This window comes from Mobula birostris, chromosome 13 (genome assembly GCF_030028105.1).
Source record: "Mobula birostris isolate sMobBir1 chromosome 13, sMobBir1.hap1, whole genome shotgun sequence".
Lineage (NCBI taxonomy): Eukaryota > Metazoa > Chordata > Chondrichthyes > Myliobatiformes > Myliobatidae > Mobula > Mobula birostris.
In genome coordinates this window covers 107432207-107458115 of record NC_092382.1, presented here as the reverse complement: position 1 = coordinate 107458115, position 25909 = coordinate 107432207, and the positions used below count along the sequence as shown (strand labels likewise).

At 50.7% G+C, this 25909-nt stretch overlaps 1 protein-coding gene across 1 annotated transcript; it reads left to right on the top strand.

Annotated features, from left to right (window-relative positions):
• Window positions 1–1151: 1151 nt before the first annotated feature.
• Window positions 1152–25909, top strand: LOC140207301 (uncharacterized). Its single transcript, XM_072275798.1, has 8 exons — window positions 1152–1224; window positions 5071–5142; window positions 6234–6353; window positions 16376–16489; window positions 18577–18696; window positions 22798–22940; window positions 23735–23799; window positions 24821–25909. Exons 1-8 carry the CDS (start codon window positions 1158–1160, stop codon window positions 25008–25010), a joined length of 891 nt encoding a protein of 296 aa, XP_072131899.1. The 5' UTR covers window positions 1152–1157; the 3' UTR covers window positions 25011–25909.

The following is a 25909-nucleotide window of genomic DNA, read 5'->3' as shown; positions in this document are numbered from 1 at the left end:
GTTTGTTCAGCCGATGCGCTCTCTCTCTCTCTCTCTCTCTCTCTCTCTCTCTCTCTCTCTCTCTCTCTCTCTCTCTCTCTCTCTCTCTCTCTTTCTGTCTCTCTTTCTCTCTCCTTCTGTCTCTCTGTCTTACACACACACACACACACACACACACAGACACACAGCCTCTCCAGCACATCGCCACCCACCCCACCCCACCCCCATTTCCAAATTTCCAACCCCACTTCTCTTTTCGCCTCCGCCCTTACTTACTGTGAAGAATTGTAACCGATCCCGGCAGTCCAGCGGGCCGCGCCTTTACTTGGAATGTCCCAGTCACAATTCCGTGAGGTGAAAACTCAGTTTGACCGGCAGACAGTGGGAAGAGAGAGAGTTTGGTTCCGAAGGTGGGGAGACAGAAAAAGAAGGCTCAGTGACGTTGGAAAGGAGAGAGAAAGGCTTAGGGAGAGTTGGGGAGAGAGCTGCGAAATTGAAGCGTGTTAGAGCCATTCATGGGAGATCAATAGGGAGATAATGGTCTGGTCAAGGCCCCGTCAGTGTAGCCGCACGCTTTCAAGACTTCTCTGAGAATCTGATAACCCCCAAGTTGTTTTCGAATTGGAGACGAGAGTGAAGACGTAGACACCGATCAGCATGCGTTGGTTTCCTGTAAACCTCAACAGCTGCATGCCCAGTTTATTTGATGGTCCAAAAATGGCAGTCTGTTGTTGGCAAGTTCTTGTGGTGTAAATTTGGTGTAGAATTGAGAGAGAGACTCAAATGAGTTGTTCATTTCACTCGGAAGGAGAGGGTTCGCTCACTTCGGTGGGTGTTGGGTATTTATTCTGGGGCCGTGGTTTCTCACGCACAGAGGGTCTGAATCTCCAGCGGTGAGTAGAGCAGTGGGAGGGTCCGACAACTAAAACCGAAACCAACCGCGGGTGAGGGTCGGTGGATGGGATACTATTCGCGCGGTGAGAAGAGGTTCCAACCGCTCACACACAGTCCATCTCCCTGCTGCCCGGCACTTCCTCTGCCTGCTCTCGGCCTCTCTCTTTATCAGCCCTTTCTCTGGTGCACGCTGGTGTCGGTCTGACCTAAGTGTCAACACGAGCTTCCTCTGACAATGGTTGCTTCCGCTTTCTGAGCTCAGAACGCAGCGAATCCTCGACAGGATGGACGACAGTAAGAATTACATGGATATGACGTTCACAAAAACAGACTCACGGTCACCTTCCCGAGGTGAGTGGGGCAGAGAGACAGAGGGAGGGAGATTCACTCTGTCTCTGATCTCGGGATTGTGTGATTGGACGGTGTGGAGGGAGCTCCACTCTGCGTCTGACTTAGGCAGTGGGTGATGGGACAGTGTGGAGGGAGATTCACTGTGTGTCTGACCCCGGGTGTGTGTGCTGGTACGGTTTGGAAAGAGCTGTACTCTGTGTCTTATCTCGGAAGTGTGCGAATGGAAGGTGTGGAGGGAACTTCAGTCTGTGTCTGACATCGAGTATGATTTATGGGAAAGTGAGGAGGGAACTTCTCTCTGTGTCTGACCCCGAGAGTTTGTCATGGTACGGGGTGGAGGGAGATTCACTCTGTGTTGACAAAGTGTGTGTGTGTGATGGGACTGTGTAGAAGGAGCTGTACTACGTGTCTGACCCAGAGTGTGTGTCATGAGAATGTGTGGAGATAGCTCATTCAGGGTCCGACCCCGTGATTGTGTAATGGAACGGTGCGGAAGGAACTTCCCTCTGTGTCTGATCTCAGGAATCATTGATCGGGCTAAGTTAAGGGGCCTCACTCCGTGGCAGACCCCGTGTGTTTGTGATTCGATGGTGTGGACGGATCATCACTCTGTGTCTGACACCGGGACTGTGTGATTGGACGGTGTGGAGGGAGATTCACTCTGTGTCTGACCCCGTGTGTTTGTGATTCGATTTTGTGGAGGGAGCAACACTCTGTGTCTGACCCCGGGAGTGAGTGATGAAACGGTAGGAGGGAGAATCATTCCGTTTCTGACCACGTGAGTGTGTAATGGGAGGGTGCGCAGGGATCTCCCTCTGTGTCTGACCCCGAGAGTGGGTGATGGGACGGTGTTGATGGAGCTTACTTCTGTGCCTGATCCCCGGACTGTGTCAATTAGTGTCTGGAGGAAGCTTCATCTATGTCTGACCACGGGATTGTGTGATGAGACGGTGTTGAGGGGTATTGATTCTGTGTCTGACCCGAAAAGTGTGCGATGGGACGGTGTGGAGTGAGCGTCACTCCATTTTTAACCCCGTTAGTGTATGATGACACGTTGTGGAGGGAGATTGACACTGTTTCTGACCATGGGATTGTGTGATGGGAAGTTGTTTAGGTTGTTTTACTCTGTGTCTGACTGGGGGAGTGTGTGATATAATGGTGTACAGGGAGCTGCACTAGGTGTCTGACCCCGTGACGGTTTGATGGGACGGTTTGGAAGGATCTTCACTCTGTGTCTGACCCCGAGATTGTGTGATGGGATAGTCTGGAGTGGGCATGATTCCGTATGTAATCCCGTGAGTGTTTAATGAGACTTTGTGGAGGGAGAATCTCTTTACGCCTGGAAAAGGGAGCGTGTGTTGGGACGGTGTGGAGGTAGTTTTATTCTCTGTCCGACTGGGAGAGTGTGTCATGGGACGGTGTGGAGGGAGCTCCACTTTGAGTCTGACCCCGTGAGTGTGTGATGGGACAGTGTGAAGAGAAATTCTCTCTGTGTCTCACCATAGGAGTATGTGTTGGGACGGTGTGGAGGTAGTTTTGCATTTTCTGACAGGGTTAGTGTGTGATGCGAATGGTGAGGAGGGAGCACCACCGGGTCTCTGACCACGTGACTCTGTGTTGGGACAGTGTGGAAGGAGCTTTATATTGTGCCTGACCCCGGGAGTGTGTGATGAGACGGTGTGGACGGATAGTTACTCTCTGTCTGACCTCGGGAGTGTGTGGTGGGACGGTGTCGAGGTAGCTTTCCTCTGTGTTTGTCGGGGGGAGTGTGTGATGGTATGCCTGGAGTGAGCTCCACTGGGTGGCTGACCCCTGGAGTGTGTGATTGGACAGTGTTGAAGGTGCTTCACACTGTGTCTGTCCCTGGGAGTTTGTGATGGGACGGTGTGGAGGGAGCGTCAGTCCGTGTCTAATCCCGTGAGAGCGTGATGAGAAGGTGTGGAGGGAGTTTTACTCTGTGTCTGACTGCGGGAGTGTGTGGTCGGACATTGTGGAGGGAGTTTCACTCTGTATGTGACCTCGAGAATCCGTAAAGCCATGGTGTTCAGGGATTTCACTGTGTATGACCACGGGGTCTGTAATGCGAGAGTGTGGATGGAGGCTCACTCTGTGTCTGACCCCGGGAGTGTGTGATAGGGCGGTGTGGAGGGAGATTCACTCTGTGTCAGACCCCGGGAGTGTGTGATGGGACGGTGTAGAGGGAGCATCACTCTGTGTCAGACCCCGGGAGTGTGTGACGGGACGGTGTGGAGGGAGATTCACTTTGTGTCAGACCCCGGGAGTGTGTGATGGGACGGTGTGGAGGGAGATTCACTATGTTTCTGACCCCGGGAGTGTGTGATGGGACGGTGTGGAGGGAGATTCACTATGTGTCTGACCCCTGGAGTGCGTGATGGGACAGTGTACAGGGAGCTTCTCTCTGCGTCTGACCCTGGAGTATGTGATGGTGCGGTGTGAAGGGAGATTCTCTCTGTATTTGACCACGGGATTATGTGATGAGACGGTGTGGAGGTAGTTTTACTCTATGTCCGACTGAGGGAGTTTACGATGGGATGGTGTTGAGGGAGCTCCACGAGGTTTCTAACCCCGGGAGTGTGTGATGGGACGTTGTGGAAGGAGCTTCACATTGTGTCTGTCCCCGGGAGTGTGTGATGGGACGGAGTGGAGGATGTTGCATTCTGTTTCTGACCCCGAGTGTATGTCATGAGACTCTGTGGAGATAGCTCATTCTGTATCCGAACCCGTGAGTGTGTGATGGAACAGTGTGAAGAGAAATTCTCTCTGTGTCTCACCATAGGAGTATGTGTTGGGACGGTGTGGAGGTAGTTTTGCATTTTCTGACAGGGTTAGTGTGTGATGCGAATGGTGAGGAGGGAGCACCACCGGGTCTCTGACCACGTGACTCTGTGTTGGGACAGTGTGGAAGGAGCTTTATATTGTGCCTGACCCCGGGAGTGTGTGATGAGACGGTGTGGACGGATAGTTACTCTCTGTCTGACCTCGGGAGTGTGTGGTGGGACGGTGTCGAGGTAGCTTTCCTCTGTGTTTGTCGGGGGGAGTGTGTGATGGTATGCCTGGAGTGAGCTCCACTGGGTGGCTGACCCCTGGAGTGTGTGATTGGACAGTGTTGAAGGTGCTTCACACTGTGTCTGTCCCTGGGAGTTTGTGATGGGACGGTGTGGAGGGAGCGTCAGTCCGTGTCTAATCCCGTGAGAGCGTGATGAGAAGGTGTGGAGGGAGTTTTACTCTGTGTCTGACTGCGGGAGTGTGTGGTCGGACATTGTGGAGGGAGTTTCACTCTGTATGTGACCTCGAGAATCCGTAAAGCCATGGTGTTCAGGGATTTCACTGTGTATGACCACGGGGTCTGTAATGCGAGAGTGTGGATGGAGGCTCACTCTGTGTCTGACCCCGGGAGTGTGTGATAGGGCGGTGTGGAGGGAGATTCACTCTGTGTCAGACCCCGGGAGTGTGTGATGGGACGGTGTAGAGGGAGCATCACTCTGTGTCAGACCCCGGGAGTGTGTGACGGGACGGTGTGGAGGGAGATTCACTTTGTGTCAGACCCCGGGAGTGTGTGATGGGACGGTGTGGAGGGAGATTCACTATGTTTCTGACCCCGGGAGTGTGTGATGGGACGGTGTGGAGGGAGATTCACTATGTTTCTGACCCCGGGAGTGTGTGATGGGACAGTGTGGAGGGAGATTCACTCTGAGTCTGACCCCGGGAGTGTGTGATGGGACGGTGTGGAGGGAGATTCACTCTGAGTCTGACCCCGGGAGTGTGTGATGGGACGGTGTGGAGGGAGCATCACTCAGTGTCTGATTCTCGATATTCTGTCCGCAGTTGAACCTGATGTATCGTATGCGGACATTAATTTCAAGACCGGCTCTCGTCCCCGGGTCCGAACTGATCGAGGTCAGTTTTATCTTTGTTGGTGCACCCTGTTTAGCTGATGTCTCCAATCCTGTCGAGACATCTCAGGACAAGCGCACAGTTGATCCTAATGATTCCGTGTCTTGTAATACGACAGAGGGAACGCGTGAGAGATGTGATGAGGGGGGAACACTCTTTGATGGTCGGTGCGGAGTGTTGCGCAGTGGGCAGGGGTCTGGAGATGAGTTAGAGCCGTGTCGGGGTGGTGAGGATGGAGGACGGTGGACAGACGGTGAGGAGGGAACGCCGTATAAAACCTTAACCACTCTCTCCCTTTACTAACCCCACTCTCTTTACCCTGTTACCCCTTCTCTCACCCAGTCTCCTCTCTCCCCCTTCCCCTGTCCCGCCTCACAGTATTTCCCCTAATGTCTTCTACTGTCCCGTCTCTTCGCCCCTTCTCATTGCCCCCTCTCTGTCTCGTCTCTCCTCTGTCACAGTCATCGTCTGTCCCACTCTCGGTCTCCCCCGGCACTCTTTCCCTCTCTCTCTGCTCACTTTCATCCGCACCCCATCCACCCCTCCCGTTCTTCCCACCTCCCTCTCTCCCTAACTTTGCCGCTCATCTCCCCTCCACGCCTTCTCCTCCTCTCTACCCACACCCCTCTCCCGCTCCCCGACGCACTCCCCTCCGCTCTTTCCCGTCTCTCTGAAATTCTCCTGTTCTGTCTTCTACCCTCCTTCGGTCTCCCTTTTCATTCCTCTTAAACCTCTCAGTCCGCGGTTTCCGACACAATCTCCCCGTCTGCCCTTTTCCCACTCTCTCCCCTTTCTCTACCCGTTCTCTTTCCCCATTCTTTCTCACGCTTTTCCCTGCCCATTGCCCACATCGCTCTCTCCCCTCTCTGTCCATCGTTTTCGCCTTCTCTCTGTCTCCACATCTCTGTCCTCTCTCATTCCCCTTCTCCTTCACTTTCTATCTCTCTCGCTGTCTCACCCCGTCTCTCCCCCTCACTTATCCCTCTCTCTCTCTTTCATCACCCATTCTGTCTTCTCTCTCTCCCCGACTCCCTCCCCCATTCTCTACCGCTCTTACTCTCTTCCTCATTTGCCTGTCCGACTCTATCTCCCAGCTGGTCTGAACTCCACCTACTCAGAGCTGAACTTTCGGAAAGAGGAACACCGCATCGATGAGGACGAGGATCCTCCCATTACCTCGGGACCCGGCGGGCTGCCAACCACTGATAAAACAGGTCAGAGTTCGCAGAAATGACGTCATTTTGGAGGGGTCTTGTGTTATACACCCAAGGGACCAAGTTTACAATGCATCTGCTTCGACCACTTCCTCTGTCAGGTCGTGACATAGACTGAGCACCATGTGGGTCACAAAAAGTTGTCACTCGGCTCCCCAATTACATCCCTTTCCCCTCTCACCTTAGACCTGTGCTCTCTGGTCCTCGATGCTCCAAGTCTAGAGAAAGTAACTGTACGCATTCACAGCTCGTGGTTTTATACGGGTTTGTATGGTCACCCTAACCTGCCCGACCTCCCTCCATCAATCAGCTCCTCGAGTCCGGCAAAATCCTTGTTCTCCTCCCTCTCTTTCCTCCACCCTCACATTACCCACCCACCCTCTCTGCCCCTCCCCTACCCCATTCTCCTCTTTTGCTCGCTTCCCGATTCTCCCTCACCACACTCCTACAAACCTTGCCCCATCTCTGCCCTTCTTTCTCCCCATCTCTCCACTCTTCGCCGTCCCTCCACTCTCCCCACTCCCTCCTTCCACTCTCTCCTCCCCTATTTCCTCCCCTCCCTATCTCTCGCCTCTCTTTCGCCTTCTTCGTTCTCTCTAGCACCACCACCCCCACCCCCCACCGTTTACACATCTTTTCCCTCCTCGCCATCGACTCTCACCTCAATTCTATACCTTCTGGTTCCCCATACCCCGGAAGTAAGGAAGGTCTGTGCACATTCACCCTGCCTGCGCCCTTCGTGGTTTTATACACCTGTGCAAGGTCACCCCTGCGCTCCAAGGAATTAAGCCCCGATCTGCCCGACCTCTCTCCATGCCTCACACCCCCGAGTCCAACATCCTCGTAAGCCTTCCAGCTCTTTGGCCTTTCCGATATCCTGGCGACCAGCACTGAACAAGTGCGGCGTCACCGTACAACTGCATCGTGACCTCCCGACCCCTGTACCATCATCCTCCACAGTAGTGTATCATCTGAGACGTTGTTAAAGTCTAGGTAGATGACATCCACTGTCGGTGCCTGATCAGTCCTTCCCGATCACATTAGCCCGACAACACCCCCTGGGTTTCAGGCCATCTGGTATCTCTCTCCCTCCTTCACCTTCCACTCTCCCTATCTCACCCCTCCTCCCTCTCTCACCGGTCCATTTGTTCTCCGTCACTTCTGGCCTTCCTCTCTTCCATCTCCCAGAGTGATCTAATATCAGGGATCTTGTGACTGTACTTGTCCAAGTCAGTGTACATTTTATCTACCAATCAGGACAAACAGGTCACCCGCAATCAACTCGGTCAGTCTAATCTCCCTGATCCCCGCACTATTATGCACAGCAGCCCAACAATAGCTCATTGAAGTCCCAATACATCACGTCTAGTACACTGCCCTCATCAGCCGTCCTGCTGCCTCTCTCGAAAGATAGGTATCTGCCATGTTCCCTCCGTGGACTCTGTTTACAGCTCCTGGTAGCTTGCTGCATAATCATAGACACCCACCCAACACGGACAGTCTCCCATCGTGGGGGAAGATACGCAAGCTCGTCCCACCAGTTTCAAGGACGGCTTCTACCCCCTTGATATCGGCCCCCTAGGACAATCAGATGGACACCTGACCTCACGATCTACCTGGTTTGCCTGCACTGCACTCTCCCTGTAACTGTGACACGTCATTCTGCGTTGTTTTATTGATTTGCTTTGTTCTACGACAATGAAAGTGATCTGTGTATACGGATGTATCTAGTACCTCTCCTGTGCCTGATGTACATAGAAACATAGAATACCTACTGCGGAATACAGGTCCTTCGGCCCACAAAGCTGTACTGAAAATGCCCCTACCTTAGAAATACCTTGGCTTTACCCATAGCACTCTATTTTTTCGAAGCTGCACGTAGCCATCCAGGAGTCTCTTAAAAGACCCTATCTTTTCCGCCTCCACCACTACCGCCGGCTGGCCATTCCACTCACGAATCTCTGCATAAAAAAACAAAAAATAACCTTACCCCTGACATCTCTTCTGTACCTACTTCCAAGCACCTTAGAACCATGCTCTCTCGTGCTAGCCATTTCAGCCCTGGGAAAAAGCCTCTGACTATCCACAAGATCAATGCCTCTCATTGTCTTGTACACATATCTCAGGTCACCTCTCATCCTCCGTAGCTCCAAGGAGAAAAGACCGAGTTCACTCATTCTATTCACAGAAGGCATGCTCCCCAATCCAAGCAACATCCTTGTTAATCTGCTCTGTATCCTTTCTATGGTTTCCACGTTCTTCCTATAGTGAGGCGAACGGAACTGAGCACAGTACTGAACGTGGGGTCTGCCCAGGATCCTGTATAGCTGCAACATTACCACTTGGCCCTTAAATGTATATACGTGATCCAGATGAAATTGCAGATGCGTGGGTTAGTAGGTTTGCATATGATACGGCTAGAGGTGGTTCTGCGGAGAGCGGAGGAGACTGACAAAGAATTCAGTGGGACGTAGATCAGTTACAGATATGGTTTAGAGACCGGGCAGTTGGAGTGTATCCCGGACAAACATAAAATGGTACACCTTGGTCGGTCAAATGAAAGAAATGACAGACTATCACAGCGAAGACCCTAAGCAGTGCTGAAACATCATAGACAACCTTAGCACGGCACAGGCCTTCGGGCCACAATGTTGTGCCGAACATGTACTAACATTACAAATTACCTCGTGTTACCCACAGCCCTCTATTTTTCTAAGCTCCATGTACCTATCCAGCAGTCTCATAAAGACCCTATCTTATCCGCCTCCATCACCGCCGCCGGCAGCCCATTCCACGCACTCACCACTCTCGGCGTAAAAAAAAAACATTCACCTGACATCTCCTTTGCAACTACTTCCAAGCATCTTAAAACTGTGCCCTCTCCTGCTAGCCATTTCATAGCTGGCTAAAAGCCTCTGACTATCCACACCACCAATGCCTTTTATAAGCTTACATACCTCTGCCAGGTCGCCTTTCATCCTCCGTCTCTCCAATGAGAAAAGGCTGAGTTCACTCAACCTATTCTCATAAGGCATTATCCCCAGTCCAGGCACCATCCTGTTAAATCTCCTCTGCACCCTTTCTATGGTTTCTACATCGTTCCTGTCGTGAGGCGATCAGAACTGAGCACAGTACACCAAGTGGGGTCTGACCAGGGTCCTATATAACTGTAGCATTACCTCTCGGCTCCTAAATTCAATCCCACGGTTGATGAAAGGCAATGCACTGTACGCCTTCTTAACCACAGAGTCAACCTGCGCAGCTGCTTTGAGCGTCCTATGCACTCGGTGCCCAAGATCCCTCAAGAACCTCCACACTGTCAAAAATGTTACCATTTATACTATATTCTGCCATCATATTTGACCTATCAAAATAGACCACTTCACTTGTGCCGACCCCTATATCACTAAAAAACGTACTAAACCCACACTACCCTGTAACTCTCCATTTTTCTTTCATCCATGTGCCTGTCCATGCGGCTCTTAAACACCCCTAATGCATTAGCTTCCAACGCCATTCCTGGCAAGTCATTCCAGGCACCCACAACACTAGATGCAAAAAACTAACTCTTGATGTCTCCCCTAAACTTCCCTCGCTTAACCTTGTTCATATGTCCTCTGGTGTTTGTTGTTCGTGCCCTGGGAAACAGGTACTGGCTATTCACCATATCTATGCCTCTCATAATCTTGTAGACCTCTATCAAGTCCCATCTCATCCTTCAACGCCTCAAAAAGAAAAGTCCCAGCTCTGCCAGCCTTGCCTCATAAGACTTGTTTTCCAATCCCGGCAACATCCTGGTGAATCTCCTCTGCACCGTCTCCATAGCTTCCACATCCTTCCTATAATGAGGTGACCAGAACTGAACACAATACTCTAAGTGTGGTCTCACCAGAGATTTGTAGGGTTGAGACATGACCTTTCTACTCGTGAACTCAGTCCCCCTATTAATGAAGCCTAGCATCCCATAGGCCTTCGTAATATCCTATCAACTTGTCAATCAAGCTTGAGGGATGTATGGATTTGAACCCCAAGATCCCTCCGTCATCGACACTCTTAAGTAACCGACCATTAACCCTGTACTCAGCCTTCTGGTTTGCCCTTCCAAAATGCATCAGCCCACACTTATCCGGATTGAACTCTATCTGCAACTTTTCTGCCCAACTCTGCATCCTGTATATATCCTCCTGTAACCTTCGACAACCTTCAGCTCCATCCGCAACTCCTCCGATTTTCGTGTCATTCGTAAACTTACACACCTATCTTTCCGCCTCTTCATCCAGGTCAGTTTCCAAAATCACAGAAGTCAGGGGTCCCAGGTGAGATCCTTGCGGAACTCCACTAGTCACCTACCTCCAGGCAGAAAACTATCCTTCCACTACTACCCTCTGCTTCCTTCCTTTAAGCCAATATCTTATCAAAACAGCTTCGGTTCCATGATCCCATGCCTCATGACTTTCTGGATGAGTCTCTCGTGAGGGACCTTTTCAAATGTCTTGCTAAAATCCATGTAGACCACATCTACCGCCCTACCCTCATCAATATATAATTGTTACCTCTTCAAAAAACTCAATATGGCTCGTGAGGCACGACCTTCCCTTCAAAAGCCATGTTGACTATCCTTGAGTAGACGATACTGCTCCAAATGCTCGAAGATTCTATCCTTAACAATCCTTCCCAATAGTTTGCAGACGACGGAGGGAATACTTTACCGATTTTTTTTTGTCTATATGGTGGGTCAATTAGTGTATTTGAACGCTTGCAAAACTTCTCTGAAATAATGATAACCCCAGGCTTATGTTTCAATGGGTGAGGAGAGTCAAACCTCAGATACAGATCAGCGTGAGCTAGTTTCCTGTAAACTTCCATATCTGAATGTCTGCTTCCTTTGATAAGTACTGCACAGTCTAAAAATGTCAATCTATTGCTGTAACGTCTTCTCGGAGGGAGGGGGCTCGCTTACTTCGGTGGGTGTTGCGGGTTTGTCCCCGCGCCGTGGTTTCTGGAGCACTGAAGGTCTGAAGACCCGGCGATAAGCAGAGCAACGGGAGCACTGACGCTCAAACCAGGAATCACCTGGAGGTTGGGGTTAAGGGGAGGGAGGGCTAGTGTTCGTTGCAAGTCTCTCGGACAGTAAAGTCTCTGCATCTTTGACAACATATCCGCCCGCCCTTCCCTCCTTGTTCACTCGTCATCCCTCACTCTTCCCCTTCTTCCATTCTTTTCTCTCTCTCTTCTTCTATTTCTAGGTCCTTCCAACTTCCATATTCCTTCTCCTTCAATCCTCCCTTCCGTGCATGGTCACAGAGAGTGGGTTGTGATTGGAACGTGCTACCAGCGCTGGTGGTGGAGGGAGGTTCATAAAGGCGTTTAAGAGGCTATTTACAGGCACGTGAGTGTGCAGGGAATTGAGGGAGACAGACGTTGTGTCGGCAGAACGGATTTAGTTTCATTGGGATATCACGATTTTATGAGCCGAAGGGTCTGCTCTCTTCTGTGATCTACGTTCTCTGTTCTGAAGAAACAGCAGACAGAGAATTGAACACATAGTTAGAAACATAGAAAACTTGCAGCACAATTCACGCCTTCCGGCCCAGAAGGCTGTCTCGAAAATGTCCTTACCTGAGAAATTCCCTGGGGTTACCAGCGCACTCTATGGGAAGAGCAGGGGGTTTGGGAGATCAAGGAATTTGACGATAAGTTGACAAACACAGGGGAAAAAACAGCAAAGAGCGCACAGGCTGTGAACGAGACAAACAACACTCACCGTGACAGGCACTCAAAGACTCTTCACAGTGCTTCGGTGGCACCGACAGAACCCGCGGCATGAAACGATCACGCTCATGATCGGGACACCGTAACAGGAACCCACCACTCAAATATACCGGCAGAACGATACACGAATCACCGTAGCACGGGAACACTACTCCCCGTATGTATAAGTCCCTCAGTTTCCAAAACTCTCCACGTCTCCGACACCCTCTTACTCTCCTGCTCTGATCCCCGTCTCCGTTATGCACTCCCTCTGGAACATCACTATTGTCTCCGACACCACTCCCTCCTTGGCAAACTAAACTACCCCGTCTCGTCACCCACACCTTGTCTTGCACACTTCCCCGTCTCCGTCACCCACACCCTCTCTTGCACACTTTCCCGTCTCCGTCATCCCTGACTTGCCCTACTGCACACCCCGTCTCCGTGACCCGCTGTATCCACTAGAGACAGCCCCAACTCCGTCGCTGCCGCACTCTGTGTTCACAGGCAACTGTGGGGAGTATGAGGGAGAGTTCACGTCTGGCGCTACACCTCCCCTTCCACCGCATATCTGTTACCAGGTTCTGAGACCCTCCACAACTCCGCATGCACAGGCCGGTGGAGTGCCTCTGCACCACATGATGGTGCGGTAGGTACCTCACGTGTCTGACCCTGGAAGTGCGTCATGGGACGGTGTGGAGGGAGATTCACTCTGTGTCTGACCCCGGGAGTGTGTGATGGGACGGTGCGGAGGGAGATTCACTCTGTGTGTCTGACCCCGGGAGTGTGTGATGGGACGGCGCGGAGGGAGATTCACTCTGTGTCTGACCCCGGGAGCGTGTGATGGGACGGTGTGAAGGCAGATTCACTCTGTGTCTGATCCCGGGAGTGTGTGAAGGACGGTGTGGAGGGAGATTCACTCTGTGTCTGACCCCGGGAGTGTAAATGGGACGGTGCGGAGGGAGATTCACTTTGTGTCTGACCCTGGGAGTGTGTGATGGGACGGTGTGGAGGGAGATTCACTCCGTGTCTGACCCCGGGAGTGTGTGATGGGACCGTGTGGAGGGAGATTCACTCTGTGTCTGACCCTGGGAGTGTGTGATGGTACGGTGCGGAGGGAGATTCACTCTGTGTCTGACCCCTGGAGTGTGTGATGGGACTGTGCGGAGGGAGATTCACTCTGTGTCTGACCCCGGGAGTGTGTGATGGGACGGTGCGGAGGGAGATTCAACCCGTGCCTGACCCCGGGAGTGTGTGATGGGACGGTGCGGAGGGAGATTCACTCTGTGTCTGACCCCGGGAGTGTGTGATGGGACGGTGTGGAGGGAGATTCACTCTGTGCCTGACCCCAGGAGTGTGTGATGGGACGTTGCGCAGGGAGATTCACTCTCTGTCTGACCCCGGGAGTGTGTTATGGTATGGTGTGGAAGGAGAGTGTGATGGGATTATCTGGAGGGAGCCTCGCTCTGTCTCTGACTCACAGTCGTAGGTCTGAGTATTTCGGCGTTTAAACTGACTCCAATCAGAGATCGTGAAGAGGAAAATGTTAACTGAGACGTTCATGCCCAAAGGCTGCAATCTGAACACCCTTTCTGTGGCCTCGACTCTCCTCCCCTTGCTTCCTCTTCCCTCTGCGCACTGTTCCTTCTGTATGATTCTGAAGTGGGTGAGTGAGTAGCCGGAAGTCCGTCTCCATATCGGTATTAGCGACATCGGTATGGACAGGAAGTTGGTTGTAAAAAGTGAGCTCAGGGATTCAGTTATGAAACTAACGGACAGGACCGCAATCCGTCCCAGCGGGAATGTTTGCCGGTACTGTACTTGAGGGTTTTGAGGAGAGTTTTTAAGCTCTAGTTGGACGGAGAAGGGATTCAGAGTTCCCAGCAGATAGCGTTATCGTTGTGGAGACAGATGTTGCAAAGACCTCAGACAAAGGCTGGAACCAATCTGTGGAGCATGTTGTGACTGATGTCCTGACCTGCGTACATTTCAATGCTGGACGATTTAAGTAAAGGCGGATGAACTCAGGGCATGAATCAGCACATTGAAATATAATATTTTTGCCATTATTGAGACAGGAACATCAAGCCGAGAGCACGATATTTTGGGTTGCCCTATTTTTAGACGTCAAAAGAGGAAGGAATTATTGGAGGCGGGGTGACAAACCTGTAGAGAGATCGCAGACTGTTGCAGGAAACATTACGTTGCGATAACAGGTGATTTTAGCTTTACACGTATTGACTGTGGGCCGTAGATTTCAAATGTACCAGTGGGAGCGAGTTTGTCAAAAACATTCAGGGGAGTTTCCTTAATCAGTACGTAGAAAGCCCAAGGAGAGAGAGCAATACTTGATCTCCTACTACGCAATGAGACCAGGCAAGTGGACACTTTGTATCTCTTGATCGTAAAGCCATTTGTCTTAACGTAAGTATGGAAAAGTACGGGACTGACCATCGGTTTAGATTGTAAATTGGAGCAAGGCCAATTTTACGTTCGATCAGAAAGGATCTGGAAAGTGTAGATTTGGCCAAGCTCTGTTCTGCCAAAGATGTACTTGGTAATTTTGAGCCCAAGCTCTGTTTAAAGTCGGTGTTAAAGGGAACAGCCTACACTGTGAATTGAGGGAAGTGTTGAAGGAGAGATGGACTTTAGTGTACAAGGCTGGGATACACACACTGTGAATGGGACAGGGCGCACCGCTCTCGACGGGGCACAAAAACCGGCTTTTGTGACACTGACACACTCACCGCCGTGGCACGACACATTCTTCATCGTGACAATGATACACCGACACGTCCTGCATTGTAACACTGACACACGCCTCACCGTCTCCATTATCCCCATCCCCTCAAAAACACTTCCGAACTCAATGACACACGTCCTGCTCTGCACACCTCCATGTCTCCGTCACGCCCGGACTCCATTACGCTCCTCCCCGTGTCCGTGACAAACTCCATTTCCGAGAGACCTCAACATGTTGGAACTCACAACTGGCCCATTCCACTGGTTATTAATCTGTCGATTCTGATTGTCTCCACAGCTCTGAATGCACAGGCCGGTCGTTTGGACAGATAAAACTTGCATCAAAGGCTGGAATCTTAACGCCCTCTCTCTGGCCTCCTCTTATCCCCGCTTCCATCGGCATCCACACATTCACAATCCCCGGGAGACACACATAATTCGGGATTAGTGAATGCCGAAGTGCTGGGTATTAATGAGCGGTGAGAATCAGGGAAGATGGGAGCTTCGCCCTTTTTTTTCACACCGGCAGAGTGTCAGGCGATAGTTTGGCGTTTAATCAGACTCCAGTCAGAGATAGGGAACGAGAAAGTTGGAACTTAAACTTTATGGGAGTGTGCATTAAAAACAGTACTTTGCGGAAGATCCGGCGTTTGAATAGCAAACAATCACGGGACGGGATTCATTACAAGTGCAAACAAATATAAGGCAGCGGCAAGTGGAGCGGCGAAGCTCGGAGCGGACATAGGAAGACCATACAGTTTAGCACGCGGGTCATGAGTCAGTCTAGACCCAATCTGGAGGAGAGCTCATATCCGAGCGGGGTGGTTTGCCAGTACTGAGCATGAGGGTTTTTGGACAGAGTTTGTTAAACTCGAGCTGCTGGGAGATAGGACACAGAGCTGCAGAGCAGATAGCGGACTCCATGTGGAGACGGATATTCCAGAGACGTCAGAAAATGGCAGGCATCACATGGTCGAGCAAGATGTGGAAAGTGTCCCGTAGTGCTTATCTTTCAGTGTTGGAAGTTTTACATAAAGGCAGGTGAGCTCAGGGCATGAATCAGCACTTGGCCGTTTGATATGGTAGCCATTATTGAAACTTGGTGGCAGGAGGAGCAAGCCAGACAGCACAATGTTTCGGGGTTCCTCATTTTCAGACGTCAAAAGGCGTAAGGAATTAAAGGAGGAGGGGTGACGGCACGAGGGAGAGAAAATATCACCGAACTGCGCAGTCAGGACAGACAAAGGAGGTCGTCGAAGTGAGGCATTATGGGTGGAAATAAGGAATAAGAAATGTATGACCATGTTCTTCGGGCTACATAATAGACCAGCGAACTCTGACCTTAACCTGTGACCTCTGGTGGAAGTCCCACCTAATCTCCTTGGAAAAAGCCTGCCTGTGATTTACGCTCACTGCTGTGCATGAGCGAAAGAGAGTGATTTGAACTCAGAAGGTGGGAAGAGCAGAGGAGGGGTAGGTCAGGGAATATGATGATGGATTGACAATGTCAAGGAACGATTTTTCCTCAGACCACATGGGCAATGAACGACCCGCAACAAGAGACAGATCAGACTCAAGAACATGGCTAATCTGCGTTTTAACAACGGCCCTCGTTATCACAGGGATCTGCTGGTGGATTCATGGTGAGTTGAACAACGGTCGGAACGACTAAACCGTAGAAAATAAAAATGGCGACTGTAATAGCGACACATTCTCAACATATACCAGAAACACCCTTTACGGTGATGTCAACACATTCCTCACTGTGGGACTGACGGGTCTCTCAGCATGACCACGACTCACCCCTCACCGTGACACCGACACAACCCCCACCAACACATCCCTCAACATGGTACCGATATATCCCGCAACGTGATACCAACACACAACATAATGTAATAACGATTCACTGTAACACTGTCACGCCCCTCGCCTTGGCTCCGACACGTCACACACTGTGACGTGGACACATCCCTCACTGTGACACAGACACGACCATCACTTTGAAACCGAGTCACCTCCTATCATGGCGGCCGCTCCACCAAAACACCGACATAACAGTCACCGTCACAAAGACTCAACCCCCGCCATCACACCGAAAAGACCCTCAGTGTGTCACCCACTCAGTCCTCACCGTGACAACAACATTAAACTTACTATGACACTGACACATCCACTGTGACCACAACAGATCCTTCCCCGTTACACAGACACACCCCTCACCGTGACAACGACATTTTCCCTCTTAAACACCAATACACCGCACACTACGACACAGACGCTCGTCTCACTGCAACACCGACAAACTTGCCACTGTGACCTCGACATATCTCTCACCGTGACACAGAGATACACCGCGATGTGACCGGGTACACCTCTCATTCGGACCCAGAAACGCCTGTCACAGTGACAGTTACACATCCCTCACTGAAACATCGACTCGCTGTGACAGGGAATCAATTATCACTGCGATACTGACGCAGCCCCCATCGTGACACCAACAAAAACCACGCTGGTACCGTGATATACCCCTCAGCGTGTCCCAGACACGTACCTCACGGTGGCTCCGACACCCCTCACTGTGCCACCAACACACCCCTCGGTGTGACACTCTCATCGTGTCACTGACACAGCACTCCTCGTGACCCGATTAGTAGATTGACGCTGACACAGTGTCAACGCCAAACATATCTCACCATCTCAGAGCAGCTCCGACCGAAACTACAAACTCCTCAGGGAAGAATATCAGGAGATGAACAGGAACCAACGCCAATGTCGACTACCAGTCCATGAGTTAACCTCAACCTTTGAATCGAAGATATCTGCGATTTCCCAGCCGGATCTCTCCCAGAGAACCTGGCTAAGGGGACTCCAAACACAGCTGACTGTGACACCGACATGCCCTTTACCGTGACACTAAGGCACCACGCACTGTGACACCGACAGGCTCCTCAAAGCGAACCGCCCAGCTCCGCGCCGTGACAAAGACTCACACGTCACTGTAACACCCCTTACCGAGACAGCATTGCCCCTCAACATAACACTGATACACCGCTCACTGAGGCAACTACCCACACTTCACCCTGACACAGGCAAACCCCTTACCGTGATACCGGCACCTAAATACACAATGACACAGACATAGTACTCTCCATGACACCGACAGACACACGCGTCAGCCTGAGACTGTCACACACAGCGTGGCCATGACATGCTTCTCACGATGACACAGACACAGTCCTCTCAATGAGACCAACACCCACACAATACACAGACACTCCACTCACTGTGACATCGCCAGAACTGTCATTCTAAAATTTCCCGCACTCTGACATTTCCTTCGCCGTGACGTGGAGATACACTTCATTGTAACCCGGCACACTTCTCGCCGGGGCACAGAAACTCCTATCACAGTGGCACCGACACCTCCTTCACAGAATGTAGGACACGGCCCGCTGTCAGACAGGGAATCAATCATCACCACGATACTGACACAGACCCCATTGTATCAACAACAAAACCTTCACCAGGTCATTGATATATCCCTCAGCTTGAGACAGACACGCTCCTCATGTTTGCGCAGACGTCTCACACTGTGCCACCAGCACATCGTTCACTGTGACACCATTCACCGTGACAATCACACAACACTCTCTGTGACCCGTTCGGTAGCATGACGCTGACTCACGTGTCACTGTAAACGATACACATCCTTCACCATCTCTCCCAGTATCACAGATTCGTCAGTCTATGATCACCTCTGACCGAAACTGTACTTGGACAGGAAGGAAAGACAGATCTGTCAACGAAATCAAGGCTCAGATCTGTGATCTATTGACCAGCAAAAGAGGTGAGGCATCATCCCCCTCTTTAACCCGCTCCTCATCACAGGGTAGGCATAGAGAGATGAAGCTCACTCTGTGCTTGACATCGGGAGCGTGTGAAGAGGTGGTATGGAGGGAGATTCACTCTGTGTTTGACAGGCTGAGTGTGTGATGGTGAAGCCTGGTGGAAGTTTAACTCTATCACGAAACCCAGGAGAGTGTGATGCGGCGCTGTGGAGGTGGATTCATTGTGACAGATGACGGGAATTTGAGACGTAACATCACAGCTTCACTCTATGTCTGAATCAGGGAATCTCTGATGGGACTGGATGGATCCAGCTTCACTCTGTATCTGACAGTGGGACAGCACCCAGAGAGCTTCACCACATGCCTGATCCCTGAAGTCTGTTATGGTACCATGTAGAATGATTTTCACTTTGTAAAATCTAGGAGGATGTGACGGAATTCTGCAGAGAAGGCTTCACTCTGTATCTGACCCCGGGAGTGTCTGATGGGACGGTGTGGCTTCAGTCTGTCTCTGACTTCCGGGAGTGAGTGAGGGGACGGTGCAGTGGGAGCTTCGTTCAGTGTCTGAATCAGTGAGTGTCTGATGGGATTGTGTGGATGGAGCCTCACTCTGTGTCTGAATCCGGGAATGTGTGATGGGACCGTGGAGAGGCAGTTAATCTCTGTGTCTGAATCCAGGAATGTGTGATGGGATAGCGCAGAGGGCCACTCACTCTTTCTGACACCGGATTGGGTGATTGGATGTTGTGGAGGGAGTCTGACCCCGTGAGTGTGCCCGGCATGGTGTGGGCTGCTCAGAGAGAGCTTCAATCTGTGACTCACCAGGGGGTGTCTGACACTTTCCTCGGTGATGTGATGAGAAGACGTAGAGGGAGAATTACTCTCCCTCTGACATTTGTCGTGTGTGCTGAGGGAGTTTCTTTCCGTGTCTGACCGCTGGGGTGTTTGATGGGGTCGCGGAGAGAGTGATTGACAGTGCGTCTGACCAAGGCTGTGTGTGATTGGACTTTGTGGAGGGATCTATATTCTGTTCTCTGACCCAGGGAGTATGTCAGGGGCGCTGTGGAGGGAGCTTCACGCGGTGTCTGACCCTGGGAGTGTGTGATGAGACAGTGTGGAAGGAGAAACACCCAGTATCTGACCCCGGAAAAGCGTGACGGTACGGTGTGCAGTGATCGTCACTCCAGGTCTGACCGCTGGAATGTGGGATGAGGCCATGGGGAGAAAGATTCACTCTGTGTCTCATCCAGGCAATGTGTGACGAGGCTTTGTAGGGGGAGCGAAACCGGGTTTCCATACCTCTATAACTCTAGGAATGAATGCCCACATTGCATTCCCGTTTTCAACATCAACTCAACCTGGATGTTCATCTGTTTGATATTTGCACAAGGACACCAAAGTCCCTTTGCATTTCTGCATTTTGAATTCCCTGCGAACCTAAATAATAGTCTGCCTGTTTATTTCTGCTACCAAAATACATGATCATACACTTTCTGTCATTGTATTTCATTAAACGTTTCTTTGCCCATTCCCCGAAACTATCTAATTCTCTTTGCAGGTTCTCTGCCTCCTCAACACTACCCGCTCTTGTATCATCGGCAGGTTTAGGCACTAATCAATCAATACCGTTGTCCAAATCAATGAATCCGTCGTAAAAATCAGCGGTCCCAACACCGACGGGTGTAAACTCCACGGGTAACCGGCAGCCAGCCAGAAATTAATTCATTTATGCCCATTTTTTTTCTTTGCTAACCTGCCAATGCCCGAGCCATGCTAATAACCTCCCTATAATTCCAGAGAACATAGAACATAGAATAGTACAGCACAGTACAGGCCCTTCGGCCCACAATGTTGTGCCGACCCTCAAACCCTGCCTCCCATATAAGCCCCCACCTTAGGTTCCTCCATATACCCGTCTAGTAGTCTCTTAAACTTCACTAGTGTATCTGCCTCCACCACTGACTCAGGCAGTGCATTCCACCACCAACCACTCTCTGAGTACAAAAAACTTCCTCTAATATCCCCCTTGAACTTCCCAGCCCTCACCTTAAAGCCATGTCCTCTTGTATTGAGCAGTGGTGCCCTGGGGAAGAGGCACTGGCTATCCACTCTAACTATTCCTCTTATTATCTTGTACAGATCCATCATATCTCCTCTCATCCTCCTTCTCTCCAAAGAGTAAAGCCTTTGCTTCCTTAATCTCTGAGCCTCTTATTTTCATCGTCTCTTATTTTTATAGGCAGCCTCATGAGCGGCATCTTGTCAAAGGCCTTCTGAAAATCCAAGTGCACCATGTCTACTGCATCTCCTTTATGTACCGTCCTTGTAATTTCCTCAAAGAATTGCCCTAGGTTTGTTAGGCAGGATATTCCTTTGAGGAAAACACGCTGGCGTTGGCCTCTCTTCTCCTGTGCCTCCAGGTACTGTGCAGTCCTACTCCGATCAACCGATTCCACCAACTTCCAAATCAAAGTTGCCAGGCTCACAGACCAAAAGTTTCTTTTTTTTCTGCCTGCCACTCTTCTTAAAGAGCGGAATAACGTCTGCAATTTTCCAGTCAGCCGGTACAATGCCAGAATCTATCGATTCTTGAAAGATAATCGGCAATGTGTCCGCAACCTCTCCAGCTGCTTCCATCATAACCCGAGGGTGCATTCCATCAGGTCCAGGAGATTTTTGCACCCTCAGACCATTAAGCTTCCTGAGCATCTTCTCTGCCGTAATTGTCACTGCACAAATTTCATTCCCTTGACACTCTTGAATGTCCCGTATACTGCAGACGAATTCCTCTGTGAAAACTGATGCAAAATACGCATTCAGTTCCAATGCTCCTTCTCATTAAAATATTTCCAGCATTATTCTCTATTGGGCCCATATCTACCCTCGGCTCCCTTTTACCGTTGATATATTCAAAAAAAAAAAAAAACTGTTCGTATCTTCTTTGATATTGGTCACAAGCTGCTTTTCATAATTCATCTTTTCCTTCCTTATGACCTTCTTAGTTTCCTTCTGCAAGATTTTAAAAAACTCGGAAGTCCTCCATGTTCCCACTAGCTTTGGCGTCCTTCTGTGCCCTCTCTTTTGCTTTTACTTCGGCTCTGACTTCACTTGTCAGCCATGGTAGTGTCTTTCTTCTATACGATAATGTTTTCTTATTTGGAATATATCTGTCTTGCATTTCGCTCAGTTTTCGCAGAAATCCTAGCCACTGCTGCTCATCTGTCCTTGTTGCTTGTGCCCTCACCGCAACACCGACATGCCCCTCACTGTGACACGGAAACAAGCATCACCGTGATACTGACACAAACTCACACCTCACGGTGGCAGCGCGCCCTGGACTGTGACACCGATAGGCCCCTCATTCCTGATACTAACAGGCCCCTTACTGTGGCACATACACGATCAGTACCGTGACATACAAACCCACCACTGGGACACGAAACCATTACATTCTCACTGTAACATAGCACTCGTCACCGTGACGCCTACACACTCCTGAGTATGAACCCCACACCACCACACCATGACACTGACATACCTCTTTCCGCGACCCGCCCAGTAAAGTACTGCTGTCTCACATGTCACTGTAAATGCTGAAAATCCTTGGCCATCTCTCGCAGTATCACAGATTCTTCAGTCTCCTATCATCTCCGACATAAAATACCAGCTACTTTGGGAACAGTGCAGGGAGATGAAGAGAACACAGTTGCAATATCAACAGCAGGACTATGAGTTGAACTGGACTCTTGAATCGAAGGCTGAAATTTGCCAATTTCTGACGAGTAGCAGAGGTAAAACGACATCGCCCTTGCCCGCTCCTCATCACAGAGAGAGAGAGAGAGAGAGAGAGAGAGAGAGAGAGGGGGGGGGAGAGAGAGAGCCGAGATATGTGATGGGTCGGTGTGGAATGAGCTACACCTTGCGTCTCAGCTGCGTGTGTGCGATGAAACGGTGTGGTGGGATTTTGACGATGTGTCTGGTCCACGGTGTATGCGAAGCGAGAGTGTGGAGGGAGCCGCATTGTGTGTCTCACCCCGGGCGTGTGTCTGCCATGGGAGGGTGCGGAGGGAGATTCATTGTTCCGTATTCCTGATTTCCAGATCAACCGTGTTCCAAGCACTGGATCAGAAATAAAGACCGGTGTTATTATGTCTCCACGGTTGACACATCTTCCTTCAGAGCGATGCAAGAATGTTCAAACAGTGATTCAAGGCTTCTCGAAATCAATTCAAGGGATGAAGCGGTATGTGTCACGCCACGAGAAGATCCCGCAGTAACACAGTAATCAACACACACCACCGAGGTCAGATACAGAGTGAAAACTCACAATACACTCCCAGCACACATTCCTGGAGTCAGACCAGAGTGAATCTCCCTCCTCACTGTCCCGTCAAACATTCCCGGGATTAGACACAGAGTGAATCTCCCTACACACCGTCCCATCACACACTCCCAGGCTTAGACACAGAGTGAATCTCCCTCCACACCGTCCCATTACACAATCCCGGGGTCAGACACAGAGTGAAGCTCCCTCCACACCGTCCCATCACACACTCCCGGGGTCAGACACAGAGTGAAGATCCCTCCACACATACTCCCGCTACCAGACGCACTATTAAGTCCCCTTCACAGTATGCCATGACGCTCTGCCGGGATCAGACGCAGAGTGAAGCTCCCTCCACACCGTCCCATCACAGACTCCAGGGGCCATACACAGAGTGAAGCTCCCTCCACACCGTCCCATCACACACTCCCGGTATCAGGCACACTATTAAGTCCTTTCACAGTATGCCCTCACACACTCCAGGGGCCACACATAGATTGAAGCTCCCTCCTCACCACCCTATCACACACTCCTGGTATCAGACTCAGAGTAAAGCACTCTCGACTCCATCCCATCACACACTCCCGCGGTCAGAAACCGAATGAAGCTCTCTCCGCACCGTCCCATCACAATTCCGGTTGTAAATAAACTGAAAGAAGCTCCGTCAACAGTTTTCTATTTTTGGCGTAAATCAAATAATTTTAATTTCTCAGAACTTTGTCTCCCGCAAACTTGTGGACGGAGACCGTTCATATTGGATTGGAAAATGCGAGAACTGGTGAGATTTGGACTGATCTGTGGGGTGAGAGTTGGGCATCGACATAGTCCTGACGGGAGAAAATGGGATTAGTTTACGATTAGACTACACTAGGTTGTCGGGAGAGTGTGGTACAAAGGGAACTTTTTCGGGCCTGCGTGTTTGTCGGGGAAAGACAGGGCAGTGGAATTATTTCCGATACTGTCAGGAGGCCGTGGGGAGAGATCAGTACACGGAGATTATGTTGTTACTGACGCATGTCGGGGTGGAGAGCGCGGTGAAGTGGGATTATTTTGGAGATAGTCGCTGGGTTGTGAGGAGAGGGAGCAACAGCGGGAATAGTTTGGTGAATGACATAGATCTGAGGGGCAAGAGTAGGACAACTGGATTAGTTTGGAGACCGATACAGAGCGGTGGGCACAGAGTGTGTTGATGGGATTAGCTTGTGAACGGACGCACGGATGCGGAGAGAGGGTGCCAGCGGTATAAGTCTGGAGATGGACCAGAGGCGATGGTGAGAGCGCGGTGCAGTGAGATATGTTCGCAGACAGACACAAAGCTCTGAGTCGAGGGAGGGGCAACGGGATTAATCTGGGACGACATAGGGTTGAGGGAAGAGTGTTGACCAGTGGTATTCATTTCGGGACAGCCAGAAGTCTGTGGTGAAACGGTGGGACAGTGGTGTTTGTTCTGAGGGGAGAGGGTGGCCCTGTTCGATTTGTAGGGGACTGACAGAGGACTGTGGTTTGGAGGCGGTTCTGTCAGTTCCTTTGCGAATACATGGGGCTGTGGGGTGATATTGGGTCAGTACGATTATTGGGGGGATGACACAGGATTGTCGGGAGACATTGGGATCGTGGTATCTGTCTGGGTACTGTCACGGGGCTGTGGAGAGAGAGTGGGTGAGTGGGATGAGTTTGCGGACTGACACACGCTGTTAAGAGAGAGCGATGTTATGGGATTAGCTTGTGGACGGTCTCGGCTCGGGTTCTCTGCTGGAGCTGTTTTGTCTCTGTTTAAATTGTTTAATCCTCTTGGACAGGAATGTGGCCTTGGCTATCTTGTACAAGGTGTCTTCTGTAACATCGGACTGCAAAGACTGCTATTCGTACCCTGGGAGTTACCCTTGCAATCGTGATCGGCGTTTCATCTGCGAGAAGTCAGCACCTTTGCTCCCGGCGATTCCTGAAAAGATCCACAATCTCTGTCAACAGCCAATGCAGACGACATGAATCAAATGACTAACCCCAGTTTTTCCTCCTTCTCTCTCCTTCTCTCTCCTGGATCCTTTCAATTTTCCTCCCAACGCTCTCTGCCCCTCCTTCCTACTCCATCTCCTCCTCTTGTCGCAACCATATTCTCCCCACCACACACCGACAAACCTCTCTCTCTGTGTATCACCTTCTTTCTCGCCATTTCCTCCTACCCGCTTTTTTCCCGCTCCATCTAACTTTCTCTCTACCCCTTCACCTCCTCTTATTTCTTCGCTCTTTCTCCGCCCACTCTTCCTCTGCTCGCTCTGTCCACAACTTTCAACTCTATCCCCCGTTCTGACGCCTCTCTACCGCTCTCTCTCACTTCCCTCCCCGTTCTCTCTGAACCATCCGTCTCCCTTATCTCTCTCTCTCGTTCTCCTTTCCACCCACTCTCAGCGCAATCCTGTGCTGTCCGGTTCTCGATAACCCAACCCTGTGTAAAAGACTATGCCTATTCCCTCTGTCTGTGCCCGTCTTGTGTTTATGGGAACTCTGTAAATTTACAAATACGCTCCAGGGAATAAAGTCCCAGCCTCCCCTCACTCTCTCCACAACTCAGTCCCTCGAGTTCTGGCAATATCCCCGCAGAACTTCCTGTACACGCTATCCAGTTCAATGGAATTTTCCATAAAACACAGCGGCTTTGCAGACGTGTTCTCGCACTGCAATGTGATCTCCCGACTCCTGTAGTCAGTGCCCTGACTGGTGAAGACCAGCCTGCCGGGTGTCCTCTCCACACGTATCGGATGTTTTCCAACGGAATCGCTATTTGTTTTATTATCTGATACTTATGCAGCCTGGAATGCGTTCTTTCGCAGCATCGGTACAGCGAAAAGATGTAAAATTAATGTGAATTACAAAAAAACAAAGATAAT